Source organism: Belonocnema kinseyi, chromosome 3 (genome assembly GCF_010883055.1).
Source record: "Belonocnema kinseyi isolate 2016_QV_RU_SX_M_011 chromosome 3, B_treatae_v1, whole genome shotgun sequence".
Taxonomy (NCBI): Eukaryota; Metazoa; Arthropoda; class Insecta; order Hymenoptera; family Cynipidae; genus Belonocnema; species Belonocnema kinseyi.
This window is the reverse complement of record NC_046659.1, coordinates 97206365-97224406: the sequence shown is the minus strand read 5'-3', so window position 1 is coordinate 97224406 and position 18042 is coordinate 97206365. Positions and strand designations below refer to the sequence as shown.

At 33.0% G+C, this 18042-nt stretch overlaps 2 protein-coding genes across 2 annotated transcripts in view; both read left to right on the top strand.

Annotated features, from left to right (window-relative positions):
* Window positions 1–18042, top strand: part of LOC117169942 — a 32991-nt gene that overhangs the window by 5983 nt on the left and 8966 nt on the right. Inside the window, exons 4-7 of the mRNA XM_033356452.1 lie at window positions 5399–5919; window positions 10620–11360; window positions 11438–11645; window positions 11765–11962. Coding sequence (XP_033212343.1) covers window positions 5399–5919; window positions 10620–11360; window positions 11438–11645; window positions 11765–11962 — 1668 coding nt within the window. The remainder of the gene's footprint in view (window positions 1–5398; window positions 5920–10619; window positions 11361–11437; window positions 11646–11764; window positions 11963–18042) is intronic.
* LOC117170362 overlaps window positions 12222–18042 on the top strand; it is a 17432-nt gene continuing 11611 nt past the window's right edge. The window contains exon 1 of the mRNA XM_033357109.1: window positions 12222–12374. The gene's annotated coding sequence lies outside the window, so the exon portion shown is untranslated. The remainder of the gene's footprint in view (window positions 12375–18042) is intronic.

Below are 18042 nucleotides of genomic sequence, written 5' to 3'. Positions count from 1 at the left end.
CACAGTATTTGCATACCTTCTCACACTTTCCATGAAATTGGGTGTTGAGATCTGGCATGTGTTTCCTGTTCGGGGTCATTCATATTGTCAATGTGACCGGAGAAAAAGTTTTCGATTAATCAGTGAAGAATAGTATACTATAGTAGTAAACTATTCAGCACGGTACAGTTCAGATTTCGCTACCACATTCATTTTAGTCCTGCTGTTCTGAACTAGTAGCTTTAAAGAAAAATCCGCAAGGGCGCGACGTGCCGCCTCTCGCGCAACAAAAATAACGTGTCAAATGTTTAACCCAGCAGTCCACACGTAACAAAGCATAATTACCTGGAGCCGAGACTACCGTGACCCACATATCTGTCCTTCAGAGCGAAGCTATTCCATTGCTGCGTTTCAGCTGAAGATGTATTTTAAAATTAATATTCCACAAATTTTGGAGAATTTTAGTTACATAAATTTAAGTATTTTTAAGCGTAGGATATGTTCTCCATTAAATCTTGAAAATTACATCAACACAATTTTGGGGAAACTTCCACACGAAATTTTTTACAGCGTAATTACTTCTAACAATTGTATTATCATATTACCCCTACTAGTACCCGATCAGGCCCCGACTAGGATAAGTCGATTCACCTGACTAGCCCCCGACTAATCTACCGTGACGCTACTGGTCGGGGGCTAGTCAGATCACCCGACTAGCCCCCGACTTTAAGTGGGGTCAACTGGTCAGGAACCAGACTAGTTCCCCATTTGAATTTCTACACGGGACTTTGTGAAATCCCTTCCAAAATATCTGTTGTCGAAATTAACTGAAAAAATACCAAATAACTGGTTTATTGGGGAAAATACTTTAATTCTTTAAAACTATAAAACTGATCCCTTTAATAGCACTTTTTACTAGTAATAAATAAACCATGTAAAATCAGTTAATTTGTAATTTTTGCATTTATTTTCGAAAACAGATATTCTAGAAGTAATTTTTACAAAGTAAATACATAAAATATGCACACAACTGATAGAGTGAAGCGTATTATTTAAAAAATTGTTGAACAATTAATTGTTTTTCAACAAAAAAAGGAAAAAAGTGAACTTTTAATTCACTACAAATGCAAATATGCCACCAAAATGCTCAAATGCGGCCGCAATACATTTTCCAGTACATACCTTCCGAATTGAAAGGGTCAAAGTTTCATGGTCATAACACGTAACTTATATGAGCGCAAACATTGTGTGTTTTTTTTTTATTTTCGCAGAATTTTGTCCTCTACAATTTTTTCTCTTGAAATTTTTCTGTAGGATACTTACGAAACGAGCAGTTTAGAGAAACACTTTTATGGCAATAAATAGTTAAGAATAGAAAAAAATAGTTTCTTTACTGAGTCGTTACTCTTGATCTATGAAGACTATAAGATTAAATTTTTTTAGATTTACGCAGAATTTCCTTCCCTGCAACTTTTTATCTTGCACCACTTATGTAGCTTTACGGAGAATTGAAGTATTTTGAATTTTTGCCTCTTTTTTCACAAAAATCCGCATTCGTTGAATGATCATAACTCGACACCTATTGAAGATAAAAGTTTTTTTGCTCTTAAATTTTCCAGAATTTCCTCTAGCTTAATTTTGTTGTTGAACATTTTGCTTTAGAATGCAATAGTACGGGTCAGTCTATGCAAAGAGGAGTTTTGGAACTTTTTTCAAAAATATCTCCGGGATGCACTGGTGTCTTTCTTTAAGAATTTCTTTTTTCCCCTGTTTCAAGAAACTTTCTTTTTTTTTATTCAGAAAATCAGCATTCATCTGTTTTGGTTAATATTTCTTCTATTTAATTGAAGATTTAATTTTTTTTTGAAAATTCAATTTTTTTGTTGAATTTTTTAAAATGAAAATTTAAGGATTCTACTTTTTGTCGACAATTAATCATTAATTAATCATTTTAACGGCTAATTTAATTATTTTATTCTTAGTTGAAAATGGATCGTTATTAGTTTAAAATTCGAATATTTATTATAAAATTAAATTAAACTTGGTTAAAAACTCACTTCATTGGTTAAATATTCATCCCTTTTTTGTATTTTTATCCATTTTTTTTAAATTGATTTTTTGGTGAAAAATCGTTTTCTTTACTAAAAATTAATTTAGTCTATTTTTTGTTGAAAATCGAATTGTTTTTTTTTTTATAAAATCAATTTTTAACTGAAATTGCAACTATTCGATTTTTCGTTGAATCTCGATAATTTTTAGTTGAAAATTCAACTATTACATTTTTTATTTATAATTCATGTTTTTGTGGTTAAAAAATAAGCTACTCTGGAATCTGGATTGAATTAGGTTCGGGTATGGCCTGCAATTAGCCTTGCAGCTATTTCCAGGGCCTCCAAAATTAAGCAGTCAGTGGCGTGTGAACCATTTCCTAATGTTACGCAGTATACTCGCGTGAGTACAGGCGCACTGTCCCACTGTCCCTACACTGCTGGTGTTGGATGAGCAACCCTCTCTGGACCCCGCGGGCTAATCTCTTACCCTTTTCTCGGAATCAGTAAATCCGATGTAACTACACGGAGAAAAATGGATGTTCAAATGTAGAAGTTTAAAGGGTAAGATTGTAACACCTAATATGCAGATATTCATGTCACACATTTAACATCTTTTTGATATGTTAGGCGTAAAAATATTTTTATGTGAAATTGAAACACATTCAGATGTTATAACCGGCCAAGCGCGTGCGCATCGCGTATTGAAATTTAACGACTATATTTGATGGCTATATACTTTTAATATTAAAATTATGGAATATTACAATGTTTGAACATTTCCAAAGAATACAAATTGGATGTCCTTAAATAAAATTGGATAACGACTTTTTTCTCTCTAAAGAAGGGCACAATGATTTAGTGTTTTATGTTTAGTGACTTAACACATTTGAAAAAAGGTTTATAAATGTAAAATATAATTTGAGTTTAAGTACTTAAAATAGATAGAATATTTAATTCAGATTACAGATCATTCGTTCTCCGATTATTTACCCCAGTTTTTATTTTAAATTAGAAGTATTGAATATAACCTCAACTTGACTGAATGCATCATCTGATCCACATTTCATACCCTTTATCTGTTTTTCGTTCGTGTCCGAACATTAAAATTTAATCTAAAATTCACAAATAAGTTATCAATAATTCCTCAAATGACCATAAATAATTAAACTCCTCAAAAATGTATAGACGTTATTTGACATGACCATACATGTAATATCTCGGATTTTTCAGTTGAACATTTTGGATGTTAGAGGTTAACATTGCACTTTTGAAGATTTGCAGATGCTAACTTTGAACATCTAGATTCTAGGTTGTCCTATAGTTAAACATATTATATGTTAACTCTGAACATCTGAGTGTTACGTTTGAATATCCATTTTTCTCCGAGTAATTCCTAGTCCCGGTGTCCTAGGCTGAAAATTGATCTGCCTTGTTAAAAATTGATGTTATTGGTTGAAGATTGAACTACACCAAACTCTCGCGTTCAGTCACCCCGTTCTCAACCTTTCTAGAACTGCTGGCTCCCTCAGTTTCTCAGGGGAGCAGAGCGTAAGCCTATGTGACATTTTATATATAGATATATATTACAATTAGAAACGAGTCAAGCGGTTCTCACTGTTTACGTTTCGATCCCCCCGGAACCAGTCCAAGGCTATTTGAAGGCAACCCCCGACACGTGACTGAAAGCGAGAGTTTGGTATATAGGGAAACTTAGAGACTGTCGATTATGGGACTTGCGGTGGTGGGGAACAAACCCAAGAGAGTGCCGCTTCGGATGAAAACGCATTTGTTGGTTTACGCCTGAGTGACCACCGCACTTTTCCGGTGCACTCCAGTTGCAGTCTATGGTCAAAATCTACAGGGTGCATTTCTCGAGTTTGCGGGCTCAGATCAGTGCCAGGGACCTTTCCCCTCCGAGCCTTCTCTCCCTCTCCACTTGAGGCTTTCTTCATTCCCTTCAACCCCTTTTCCCCGCAATTTCCATTCCCACTTTTTCCAGGCTTAGGAATGGCAGCATTTTTTACGCATCTACTTATACTTGATATCGGCGTGTTTAAACATTTTTGGGGGATATGTATTGCCAATAACTCCTATTCTTAGAACATTATTATATTATTATTAACATTATTATATTTCACTCAAGTGAAATAAGTACAGTGAAACTCTTCTATAGCTCCGATTTCAGGACTGACGGTGGGTTGCAACTAACTCATTATAGCCTGCTTCACTGCGTTTGTTCACCCCTGACTGCTCGTCTGAGTGACAGCCGCAGATCACGCGCACCCCGCGCAGCACCTGTTACACCTACATACGGTGCGGCGTCAATTCTCGGAAAGGCTATACGAGGGAGGGCTTTTGAAGATTTTCACTGTAATAAGATTAGTAACATATTTCCCTTACGCTTCTACAATATTTATTTAAATTTATATTATACAACTAAAATCGTATCACATATTACAAATAGTCGTCAAATCAAAACTAAATCTATACGGGTAAAAACTTACGCGAAACTTTACGAATAAACTCTAATCTAGTTATGAAACCTACTTCTAACACAACACGTACAAGACACAATAATACACTGTCAATTATCGTGGTTTTCTATACGTACATACCGTTTCTTACCTATTGAGACCACCCCACCCCCGCCGTCAGAAATTCCCTCAGTTCGTCGCATGGGTGGGGGAAGAGAGCTCAGAACGCAACTTCTCCGACCTAAAGTGACCGCGGGTTCCAAATGAAAGTTTTTCTGACCGTGGACCGCAACTCGAGTGCAGCCCAGTGCACTCTCGTCGTAACTCCTATTTCTCCTACCTGCAGCGCGGCACCAATTCTCAGAAGGGATATATCCGGGGGCGTTATCTCCGAATTTGACTGTATTTAGTTGAAAGTTAGTTTTTTTTCAAATTAATAATTGCAACTGCAAATTTACCTAATCTGTTTTTGGTTGAAAATTTATTGTTTTAGTTGATAATTCAACTGTCACATAAAAAATTCGCCTTTTGGTTTAAGGAATCCAGTATTTGTCTGAAAATGCAACGGTTTAAGGTTGAACTTAAATTTTTCTTGTTTGAAACTTCGACCAATTTGTTGAAAATGCATCTTTTTAAGTTGAAATTTCAACTAACTGGTTCGAAATTCAAATATTTTGTTGAGATTTTGTGATTTAAAATGAGGGGGGGGGGAGTAATTTCGACGCCACCATAGGGGTTCAAGCTTTGTGGAATGATTTATGACGAAGAAGGGGAGGGGTGGGAAAAGTTTTCTAGATAGCGTAACGTACTTTTTGAACAACCCCATGCCAATCCAACTAATCTGCAATTCTAATCTTTTAGACTCTGACTAATTCAAGATTTCAAATAATACAGAAAACGACAAATTTGTCCCACTTCGTTACACTATCGAAAACCTCGAGGAAATGGAATTACAATTTCGCATCACATCCGATACGGTCCGCAATTTATGGAGTCAGGTGCCTCTTCCAGAAACTTATCCCTATTCGCCGCACATGATGCAACCGCATCCTCTGATACAACGCCCAGAACTAGTGCACCTTCAACTTAGTCAAAAACCACAAAAAGCGCGAAATAATCATGAACTTCATTTTTACAACTGGCATAATCAGCAAACTTTCATCAAAGTTGGACATTATATTCCCACTACTAACCAGGCTATCGGTCTAATTCGAGGACCTCCGTTGCCTATTTTGAGTCCTGAAGTGCCTGAATTTTTTCCAAAAAAATGTGCGACCCCATTCAGTGAATACGGTGAAAGAGGGGTACCTTTACAATTTTTCCCCTCGACGTCTGAAACTTGTTATCAAGAGGAAATGTTTCCTTATAACCGAAGGCAGACTGCAACCCCTGTGCCCCATGGTCCCGCATTTCAAGTATATTATTTGTTTTTGAAAAAATATGAGAATTAGAAACTTTATTTTGAGAAACAATGAGGTTTTTTGTAAATTAACTAATTTAAATTAATTAAAATACTTGAGAAACACTGCGTTTTAAAAATGGTATGGCAGTTTTGGTCAAAAAATAATTTATTGTTTTTAAAGTTTTAGATTAAGAATGAAGAAACGAATTGAGTCTTTATTTTTTAAACAAACCATGTTATAATTGTATTTTGAAATTATTAGTAAAATTTTGTAAAAGTATCCGAATTGTCGCAAAAAACTTGTACTTTCCGGTAGAATTATTGTTGTAATCGTATACTTTGTTTTTTTTACCCTTGAAAGATGTTGTAAATTACAAAAATAATGCTACTGAAGCTACAGGTTTTTGCTACAATTAGGCCTTTTTTACAAAAACTTACAATTACAATTTTTTACGGAAAATTACAATTTTCGCATTTATTATGTAATTGATTATATTTTGTTTTAAGAATACTTTTCCACCTGGGAATCAGTTTTTCGCAAAGCCCCAACTTTCAATGCAAATCTCTTAACCCTTAAATGACACACCTCCAAAAAATAACGTAGCTGACGCTTGGGGTTTTGTGGACCCCAACGTTTTTAAACTGTTGTAAAAAGTTAAATTTTTGATATTTTTGTTAAGAAGTTTTTTTGGGTATTCTTTAACATCTCTTCTAAAGAATCAATCGGTATAGTAACTTAAATTTTATTTGTAACACTTTGAAAAACAATGAAAAATTCATGGAATTTACGAATTTTTATATTCGTTCCAAAATGGTCTGGGGTCAAATGGACCCCCAGTGTCATTTAAGGGTTAAAGAAACCTGGGTGGAAATATATTTTCACAATCAAATACAAGAAGTAAACTACAGTAAATTACAATAATGTAAAAATTGCATTTTGTTTTGTAATTTTTTACGAATTTAATTTGTTTTTTCAATTTATAAAAAAATAATAAAGAAACATCTACTAGAAAATAACATTTTTTGCTAGAAAAAATTCCAACGGCCGTAACTGGGTCGAAATATAAGAAAAATTTGTTTAAAAAAACATTAAAAACGTAATCTTTGACAAAGTCATTCTGTGTAATATATTATAAATATTATCCTAAGGTTAGCAATGAGCTTATTACATCACTCCAAATAAATTCTAAAACATAATTTTTCAAAGCACATCAAATCTGGATAAATATATACTTTTTAAATATTATTTAAATTTACCTTTTTAATTGCTGTGTAATCATTAATCATCAAATGTACGTCGCTGAATAAATTTTGAATATTATTTTAGGAATTCTTTACCTACAAGATTTTTGATAATTTTCTATTTTTACTATAGTGCGATTTTGCACAAATTTCTAATGATAACAAAAAATTTAGTACTTATTAATTATTTAAATGAAAATTTTGTTCATCGAATTTACGTCGCATTTACAGATTAAAAGTTTCCATAAAATGTATGCGGAAAAAAATGTCAAAGAATATTAAAATAATTATTTAACTACAATGTTTTTAATATTTTTTATTTTTACTGCAGTGTGATTTTAGAAAAAAAATTTACTTTTATAAGAATATTTTTATATAATTTTAATATTTATAATAAAATCTTATATAATTTTACAACTGCGACATTAACCACAAAATAACATTTTGAATTGCAAATTGCGTCCTCAGAAGAAGTTATGTAATTTTTATAGATTTAATCAAATTAACTGATAAAGGACACCATTGTGTCGAAACATTTGAAACAATTTAATTGTTTTTAGTTTACTTGATCTTAAAGCCAAAAAATAATATCAACATTCTCAAAGAAATCTTTCTTATAATTGATAAACAGTGGCAGTAAGCCCTAAAGTCCTTGACTTTGTTTCCGTTCTAAAAAGTTCGGTTCATAGACAAATCTAAAAACAGAAAAAAATTGTCTACGACTTTATCCTCAGTTTGTGCATCGCTTTTGAAATTTCAAGGATTTGTTCCAAACGAGGTTCCAAATGTGGTCAGTATACAGGTGGTACACGCATGTTTATTCTAACCTTCGATGAAATCAGATGCTGACACATAAATTTTTAGGCTAAATATTACACAAATAATAGAATTTTACACGTGAATGTTGTGCAATATTTAGCCTAAAAATTCCCCTGTCAACACCTGACTTCATCGAAGGCTAGAATGACTATAAACATTCGTAAATGCTCCAGAACGTCTATATTTTACTTCAAGATTACGAAAAAAAATGAGTGCGTGCACCACCTGTGTGTACAAATGCTTAGCACTTTTGGAACAAATCCTTGAAACTTCGAGGACGCTGCGCGGACTGAAGATGGAGTCGAAATTTTTTTCTCCCTTAATTCCAAGCCAGGAATGGCCTTCAAAAATGTAAAAAATCGTGAAAAAACCAAACACAGAATAATGCATTTTCGCTTTGAGCTACTTTACAATATTTTAGATTTAACTGTAAAGTTTTACCAAAAATTACAATGCTGACATTATTGTATTTTATTGTATTATATTTTAATTTGTTATAATTTATTGTGAAACTACATTGACATGAAAAATTTAAATTTTCGAAATGACCTACAAAATAAATGAGGTCTTTGCTCTTATCAGTAAATTTACACTCTAAATTTGAATGAGTCAAAAGAGACTTATTCGAAGTCAATTTTGACTAATACAAATAATGCGGATTCGAGGATTGACAAATTAGTCAAAAGTGGTGTTTTAACTCAGTTAATTTGACTCACTGATAAAAACAGCCATTATAAATTATCCAATCTGTTTAATTTTCATCCGAAAATAGTACATTTTCAACTAAAAATGGAATAGTTAAATTTTCAAAAAACAAAATTAATTTCTAAACAAGACAAAAAAAACTAATTTTTAACAACTTAGTTAAATTTTTAACAAAAAATATGAACCTTGAACTCAAATGATGAATCTGTAACCAAAATAAAAAATGAATTTTCAACAAATTAGTTCAAATTTCAATCAAGTCGTTGCATTTTTAATAAAAAAGGGAAAATTTTAACCCAAAAGATTAATTTTCAACCAAAAAAGTTGAATTTTCAATTAACAAATTTTTAAACAAAGTAGTCAAATTTTTAACTCAAATGACGAATCAAAAAGAATGCATTTTTAACAAAGCAGTTCAACTTGCCACCAAATAGTTTAATTTTTAATTTAAAAATGTATGAATTCTCAATAAAAAATTGTAATACTTGATATTTCAACCGAAAAATATTATCATTTAAAATAAAAAACAGTCGAATTCATCCAAGAAGATGAATTGTGAACCAAGAAATTTTATTTTCTACCAATAAAGACATATTGATCCAATTAGTAACGTGCATTGTCCGTACTAGTAATTTTGAATGATCTAAACAAAGGTATTTTAAATTACATAATCAGTCACTTTTACTAATTAAATCAGTAATTTTTACTGCTCTAATCTGTAACTTTCAATGTGTTGCTGAATTTTCACAGGTTTCAAAGAAAAAATAATATAAAAACTTAACAATATTAAAAAATTGGGGAACAAACTAACGGTTTTAAACTAGGAATGTAACATTTTACGTTTTATTTTATGAACATAATAAATAAATGAACATTTCATTTATAATTTTGAGTTTTTAACTTGAATAAGCCATATGAAAAAGTTGGAAACATTTTCATCTCTTTACATAAATGTAGATTTTAGTCTAGAATTGCAACATTGTTTTATTACTACTCGATATAACACTTATAATTTCTTTATTTCCTATCATAAATTTTTTATTTCATCTTAAGATAAATTTGTATGAGTTTAAAATTTGCATTAGTCGACAATAGTCTATAAATTTTACGCAGTTAAATAAATATTTGTCAAGCTAACATCTTACAAGAAAATTTGGTACAAGTCAAGTTTCTGCAAAAATTCTACAAAATTTGCTTGGCACTACTTTAACATACGATTCTTGTAAAATTAGAAAGTTCTTTCTCCTTGAAGAATTTTGAAATGAAAAAATTCAAAATTTTGAAATAAATAAATATTGTTTCACAAAAAAGTATTCTACGCTATATTTTAAGGATATTCCTATAGTTATCTTAAGCTAAAAATCGACAGTTTAAAAAATTATTTGTAAGTTTGGTAGATTTTAGAAGATAACTAAAGGCGAACTTTAAAAATATATTTCAGGCTAAAATTCTTTATTTAAATATATTTATTTAGAGTTTTATATTTATTCTTTCTGCTTAGGAAAAAGTTGCGATTCTTTTTCAATGCTATTGTTGTAGGGCTCTTTTCATATCTTAAAAGATTCACTATAATTACCTTTGGCAGAAAAAAGAAAATATAAATTAATATAGAAAAAAGTTAAGAAAATTATTATTTATAAATATAATAATTGGATAATTTCTTAATAAAATTTTGTGAATAAAAAAGAACCAAAAACATATATAAAAAAACATAAAACTATGAATAACTTTTTTTGAATAAACAATTTTAATACGAAATATTTTTGTCTAAAGTTCACCTTTTGCTCTCTTCCAAAATTAGTTACGATTAGTTATGAGAATATTTTACTCAATTTTATAAATCATTCTTAAGAATGCTCATTTTCGGCTTCAGATAAGTAGTAAATATCCTTAAAAGACATTAAAAGCTCAAATTTTTCGAACAATAAAAACGATATATTTTTCTAGGGGGCCAGTATACCAATTTTGCCTCATCCAGCAATAAATACCATAATCCAACATCCTCATCAGTGGTTCCACCGAGTAGGTTTACCTTTTCAATTGCAAGTGCCTGCCTGTACACCACCCCAAACACTTTGTGCCTCTATTCAACCACTTTGTCCAACTCTTCTCCAACGTCCAGTCCAATTGCCTGAGAAACCGATACTTCCGAATCACGTAACAGCAGCACCTATTCCCGTCTATCAAAGACCCCCAGAGTTATATCAAGAGTATCCACAACGTCGGAAAAATCAAGGGGTCGATTTCAACAATCTAATACTCTTGACAAAAAGCGCTATCAAAACACGAAAGACTCAATCCAAGTTTCCTCAGCAGAATTCAAACATTACAAGTTCGAAATCAAATTCAGATTTTCTGTGGCCCGATAAAAGAAAAGAGGAACAAGGCTCAAGAGATTTTGTTTCTGAATTCCAAAATTTGGAAAATAAATGCTTCTGTTTAAAAACAAAGAGTTCTGAGCAGGACAGATTCTATAAATCAGAAACAAGTATTCTAGTGAATGAAGTAGAAGTTGATAAAAGCCGGAAAAAGCGACTTTATAGAGATGTTCTGACAAATTCTCCATCGCTCACGTCAATTGATTGTGAGGTCCATGAAAATTCTTTTGAGAAAACTTACGATGACCTTGAACGACAAGCAATGGAACAATATAGAGCTTCTGAAGAATGCTTGGCTCTTCGGTATCAAGTATGTTATGTGGAAGTTAATTTAGTTTCAAAAATATTGGTCACCATATGGTACTTTAATAAAAGAATTTTACTCAGGAGCTCGAACGCCAAGCTTTGGAGCAGTACAAAAACGGTGAAAATTCCAGTACTACGAATTTTCTAAAAATCGATTTCGTTCAGGCAGACTATTCGGAGGGGAGCGACGATCAATCATCACTTTTAGAAAATAATTGTGTTAGCGAAGAGTGTCCGGAATTCGGTAGCTGCATTTCTGTTGAAAAGTCCTCTTCTGCGAAAGAAAGAAGTAACTCTTTACATTTTTTAAAGAAAGACGGTTTTTACCAATTTTGGGCGCAATAATTAATTTTTTGCTTGCTTGATTTGAAAATTGATAGTTAAAAAACAAACTAATATCTTTGCAAGGTGTCCTTCACCAATCCAAAATCACTATTTCAAAGCCAGAGGGAAGATTCGAGTCGAGTAATCTTCATCGTTACGGTAGCCATACAAGTATTCACTCTAGAGTAATTGAAAAAAGTCTGACGACCTTAAGCCGCAATATAAATGAAGATTGGAAACGCACATCTAAGGGGGCATCAGGCGATAAAATCGATGAAACCGGTATGACTGTTTTTTACTTCTATACATTTTTTAAAAATAATTTCTTTGTATATTTACATGGTAAAATAATTAAATGATAATAAAAATGTCCCTGGAGTAGGATTCCAAAATTAAATAGTGAAATTAAATAATATTCATTTGTTTCGAAACCTCATACCACGCCAGTAATTTTCACCTTCAGTATGTATACTAGTACTAAAGTGATAATTATGCCACTATACCATTAGCTAGTTTCATAGCCATTTCATGACGTGCTCAGTCCACTTTGACTGACATACATGACTAAGATATCAACAAGCACATATATAGTGTTATCAAATTCTATGAATATAATTTAAAAACCCAAAAGGACCAAATGCAGTCATTGGATTAATTTCTAGTTGAATTGAATTTAATCATCTTTGATACATAGGTAAGATTAAGCAAAATATTTGATTTATTTAATTTCAATTGAATTGTGACTCGATTCGATATTCTTGTTTCGGAATGCTGAATTTTTTATTTTTAACTAAAATGAAGCAGAATTTTTAGGTGTACGAAATAATTTAGAAAATGTGAGAGGATTCTCGTATAAAGTAGAGTGTAAAATCTGAGCCAAAAAACACACATAAAACATTTCCTTTCTCCCAAATCTGTCAGTTTTATAGACACTAACATTGATAGCGGTGGGTCTCCATTTTACCCTCCTAGCTATTTCCCTGCGTGTAAGTGTGTGAAATTTCGAATACTTCCAGTATTTTTTAGTTTCATGCATTATCAATCAACGTCAAGATGAGTACTCTTTCAGAACTGCATTGATTTATTGGACTTAGATTTATTTTAAAATTCAATTTTCGCTAAAGGCGGGGCGAGAATTTCCAGAGGCAACTTTGGAGGAATTTACATATTTTCTCTTTTATTGCTATTAATCTAGTGAAAACTAAAGCCTTTCTCAGTCTAAAACAGAAACCAACTTTGAATCTTCCGGTTTTAGTTCTGTTCCTATACTCCTCCCTCTATTCACGGAAGTAGGGTGGGACTGACGGTACGACCCACCTTACAACGACTGTCTAATTATTTTGTACATGTTTTTTTTTATCGCAAAATACATTTCTCGCATCAAGTTGGTAGTTTGACGTATATTTTAAACAATGAATAATCCAATCCATAGAGTAGTCTCGGAATTAATTGAAACTTTGGTTGACGAAAAGCAAGCTTCCGGTAAAGTTGAAGGTAAAGGTAAAGTTTCAGGCACTGCACGAGGACTAAGTGTTTGTAATGCTATAGGGGAGAGCGATGTTAAGGCAATACCATTACGGGAAAAAATTCACGTAAGGAAGCTAGATATTATATGTGTAACTGAGCAAAGTAAAAGAATTGCGACATTAGAAAGATAGAAAATGGGGTGTTGAAAGGCGGACTTGAATTATGGTCAGTAGTAGATAGTGAAGCACATGGTAGTCACAGGGCGGGTTTCGCTACGAATGAAAGAGCAAGGCAGCATCTCAGGGGTCAAGGATTTGTATCACCCAAATTGTTGTGGGTTATAATGAATGTAGGAATTAGAAGATTATTTATCATAGCGTGATGATGATGATTCAAGCACAGTAAAAGTCGGCGGTTGGGACACTTGAAGTTATACTACGAGTAGTTACGATCATGTAGAAAGAATCATTCTACTAGAAGACATGAATGGATTGGTTGGAGTTCAACGCGAGGGTACGATAAGGGTGGAAGGTAATTTTTGGAATCCAGGAACAGATGACAAAGGAGAAACATTGGTAGGCTTTTGCTTGGGAAAGGGCTTTTTAATTACAAATACTTGGTTTAGGCGCAAAATAATCCACCTGTACATGTACAGGTGGATTATTTTGCGCGGTGGATTATTTTGGATTTTGCACCAGGTGCACCTGGTGCAAAATCCATGGCCACAGTATAATTAAATTCTTTATCGCAGATGAGAGACTGAGGGAGCTAGTAAGGGATACAAGGGTAATGAGAGATTCTCAATGCTAAACGGATCTTTACCTTTTAGTTTCAAAAATTAACTTGGGTTAAGGATGAAAAAGAAAGAGAACTAACAAGACGAAACTGACCCAGTGGGCACCGGGGCTTCCTAAAGACATCCTGAGAATGTACCTCTATGTCATGTGGCTTGACGTCTTTAGGACGTCTTTAGGACATAAAAAGATCCATGGATCTTTTTATGTTTTTAAAAGATCCTCAGTACGTCCTTAAGACGTCCGTAAAAAACGTCCATAAAACAACGTAAGGACTTTTGTGCTCACTGGGGACGCATGGAATATGCTTAGGAATATCATTTTTAGTAATGCGACTGAAGAGTGTAGTACTGCGGTTGTCGGAAGAATGACTGGTGATGCTTGATGGAAATGGTGAAATCTGTGTAACTGTTAACGAAAAGAACAAAGGGTATCTAAGAAAATTTAATACTACACGCCTTAGCGATGACTAAAGTATTAGACTAGAAACTGATAAGAGGAGGGTAATCAAAAATTATTTTATAGGCAAGTGCGCAAGGATAAAAAGAAAGGAAATAGTAGTACAGAATTATTAGGCATTATAAATAATAAGGGTGAAATGGTATATATGATATAGACAGGATACTAGAAGCTTCGGGAAAGTATTTCAAGGAATGATTGGCTGTGCAAACTGATTAACTCTTATGTATCGAGATGAAGTTCCCGATAACTGGAAAAAGGCGATTATCATTCCAATACACAAGGGAAAGGGAGATAAAAGCAACTGCAATAATTATAGAGGCATCAGCTTCCCAAGTATCGCAAGCCATTTAATATATTCAAAAATACTTATCAATAGGGTAATAAAAATAACAGAAGAAAGCATTTGGGGAGTCCAATATGTATTTATGCTAGGAAGATCACGTGTGGATAAGACATTTAGCTTCACAGTAAACCCCAGGAATAAATTTTATCTTAAATTGGATAAAAACGTTGCATCGCTTTTATCTGACGAAAGATCAAATTTATCTGACAAAAATATTTATTTGACATACATGATATGTCAACGACTGCGCCTAGATTCACCGAAAAAATTTCCTCCATAAATTTGAAATACCTCCCGGTAATCATTTTTTAAATCATCTCACGTTATTTAAATGATTGTACCAATAAATCATTTGCCTGCACTTGCAGAATACATAGGCTGCACTTTGGTTCGTTTATACTTTATAGCGAACAGTCAGCCACGTTCATTCATTTATTTTTGTTGAACAAACCTTTAGTTTCTGTCGACCTTGATGAAGACTTCAAAATTGTAAATAAACACTATAAGTTTTGTAGAAATTGTTGATGTAAGTTGTTGGCTTTAGGGTCAGGTGAATTGAAACTAATTAAGTTGTTTCAAACGTTTCAGTACACAATGGTTGCCCTCATTAGTGAGTTTTATTAAATTTCCGTGCAGCGGAGTTATTATCGACCCTGATCGATTGAGACGCGTGTAGATTTAGATGTTTTGGGGGGACGCGTTCTCTCCTGCATCGAAGAAGAAAGATCCTCTGGTTGGAATTCCTATGGCTAGGGTGAAACTTGCCTTGGACCATTTCTTAAGATTTGAAAGGACAAGATCACCATATTCTTCCAGGATTTTGTTGAAAAATCCGTGAAACAACTTAATTAGTTGCAATTCACCTGACACTGAAGCCAACAAATTACATCAACAATTCCTACAAATTTTATTTTTAAGGCTCAATACAATCCCCTAACGATTATTATGGAAAACACTATAAAGTATAAAATAACCAAAGTGCAGCCTATGTATTCTGTAAGTGTTGGTGCATAATTTTTTGGTTGAAATCATTTAAATAAAGTGAGACGATTTAAAAAATGAGTACCACGAGGATTTTCAAAATCCTCCAAAATCCTCAAAATTTTCAAAAATCACATATGTCAAATCGATGGGTTCTAAGAAGAACAGGCTATCTTTTTGTTGGCGTTATTGAATTCGTTAGAAACATTTCGAAAAATAATACGTTATTTATTTCTCCCGAAAACTTAGCTAAAGGAAGTTAGCCTAATTCTTAACGGGAACGAAAAGACAGCCTATTCTTCGTAGAAACCATCTAAATAAATATTTTTGCCTGTTAAATTTTATCTTTCATCAGATAAAATTTATCTTTCGTCAGATAAACGTGCTGCAGCGTTTTAATCCAATTTAAACATAAAATTTATTCCTGGAGTTTATTCTGTTGAGAAATATCAAAGAAAAAGTTTTAGAGGAAACAAAAAAGTTTTCTATGCATTATATTTGACTTAGAAAAAGCATTTTGACTCCTTGAAGCAATCAAAACAATATATATAGATAGCAAAGCGAGTGTGAGAATAAACGGACAATTAAGTGACTGGTTCGACACTATGCAATGTGTGGGGCAGGGGTGCGACATGATCTCTTGGCTGTTTATTATATTTATGGATGAGTGTCTACGAATGGCCCTCCTCGACGAAGAAGATGTGGATCTCGACACAGTGAAGCTGCGAGGGTTAGCAAAAATGTTGAGCAGCTTGAATGCTAGCATGAATAAAACAAAACCAAAATGATGGCGTATGAAGAAAGAGTAAAAACAGTATGCAATATCAGTGTAGGAGCCATTTCCAGAAGTAAAAATATAATAAATGAAGCTAAAATAATTATAACTGTTAGAAATATGTTGAAAATTCAACCAATTTTCAACCACTTTTGCGGTTGAAATCTCGTTCATTCACATAATTGAAATAAAATTCAATCAAATGTAGTTGAAAATTAATGAAGATGCGCATGAACCCATGCGCCATCATACTTCGAGAAGCCGGACCCCAACGTGCAAAGTCCCACGACTCCTTCTTTGTGTCGTGAGATCCATGGAAATAACAAGGGCATACATATAATATTTAGTAAATGAAGCAGCTTTAAAGAAGAAAAGAAGGTACGTAGGAATAATATTATTCCAATGAGAAAATTACATTCATAGTATCGGTACTAACTGCTGTAGGCTTTTTTAGGTTATGATTGCAAAAACGAGTATTGAAAAGTTGGTCTATAAGAGGACGCGAAATTCATAATGGTAATATAATTCCAATGTACCTTATGTTTTTCTTCTTTAAAACTGCTTACTTTGCTAAATATTATATATGCACTTTATTAATCTTATGGATCTCACGACACAAACGTACGAAGTAATTGATGATTCCTTATCAAAATTATTTCGGTACAGTTAAATTATACTGAAAAATTATACTTGCATTGAAATTCACTAATATTGTGCCGAATAAATTTTTGTTCGCTTTACTGAAATTTCAATTACATGTACTTGAATTTTCAACTGAACAGTTGAAATTTCGATCACACGTGTTGTTGATTTTTCATTCACAAGTATTTGAAATTTCAACCATCGTAATTGTATAAAAGTTCAACCACATGTGGTTGAAAATTCAACCGGATATTTCTAACAGTGATATAACTCTGTCCTTGCACCCACTGTGCTGCACGATTGCGAGATCTGAACATACCAAGAAAAGGATAAGATTAAAGTTACCGTGGTTGGCATACAATTTCTGCGGGATTTGTGTGGTAAAATTCTAATGCACAAAGACAATAATGAGAGAAACCTCAAAGAATGTGGCGTAGAGGAGGAACTGGTTGACAGTGTGAAAAAAATTCGTTGAGATGGTTTGGGCATGTTGAGAGAATGAAATATGAACGATTGACGAAACAGGTACAACAAGATGTAGTAAATGGTAGCATAATAAGAAACAGACCGAGGAAAGTGTATTTTGCATGGACATAGATAGTGGAAGCTCTACATATCGGAGTAAAAATGTTTCGACTTGACTTCGACTTGAATTGCCCCCAATCATGACATGCTGAAGTCGAAAAGGTCGAATTGAGCATGCCTCAGTTTTGAGACGGAGCCAGACTTCAATTTATGTCTTGGAGACAAGATTCTATGCCTCGAATACATAAATTTATCTCTTAAGTCCAATTTTTATGACTCCAATACGAGCGGTTTATAACTTCGAGTGTATACCTGTCCTAAAAAAAGGGTCATTCTGACTGTCATAAAAGCTAATCTTTGTTAATGATTAAAC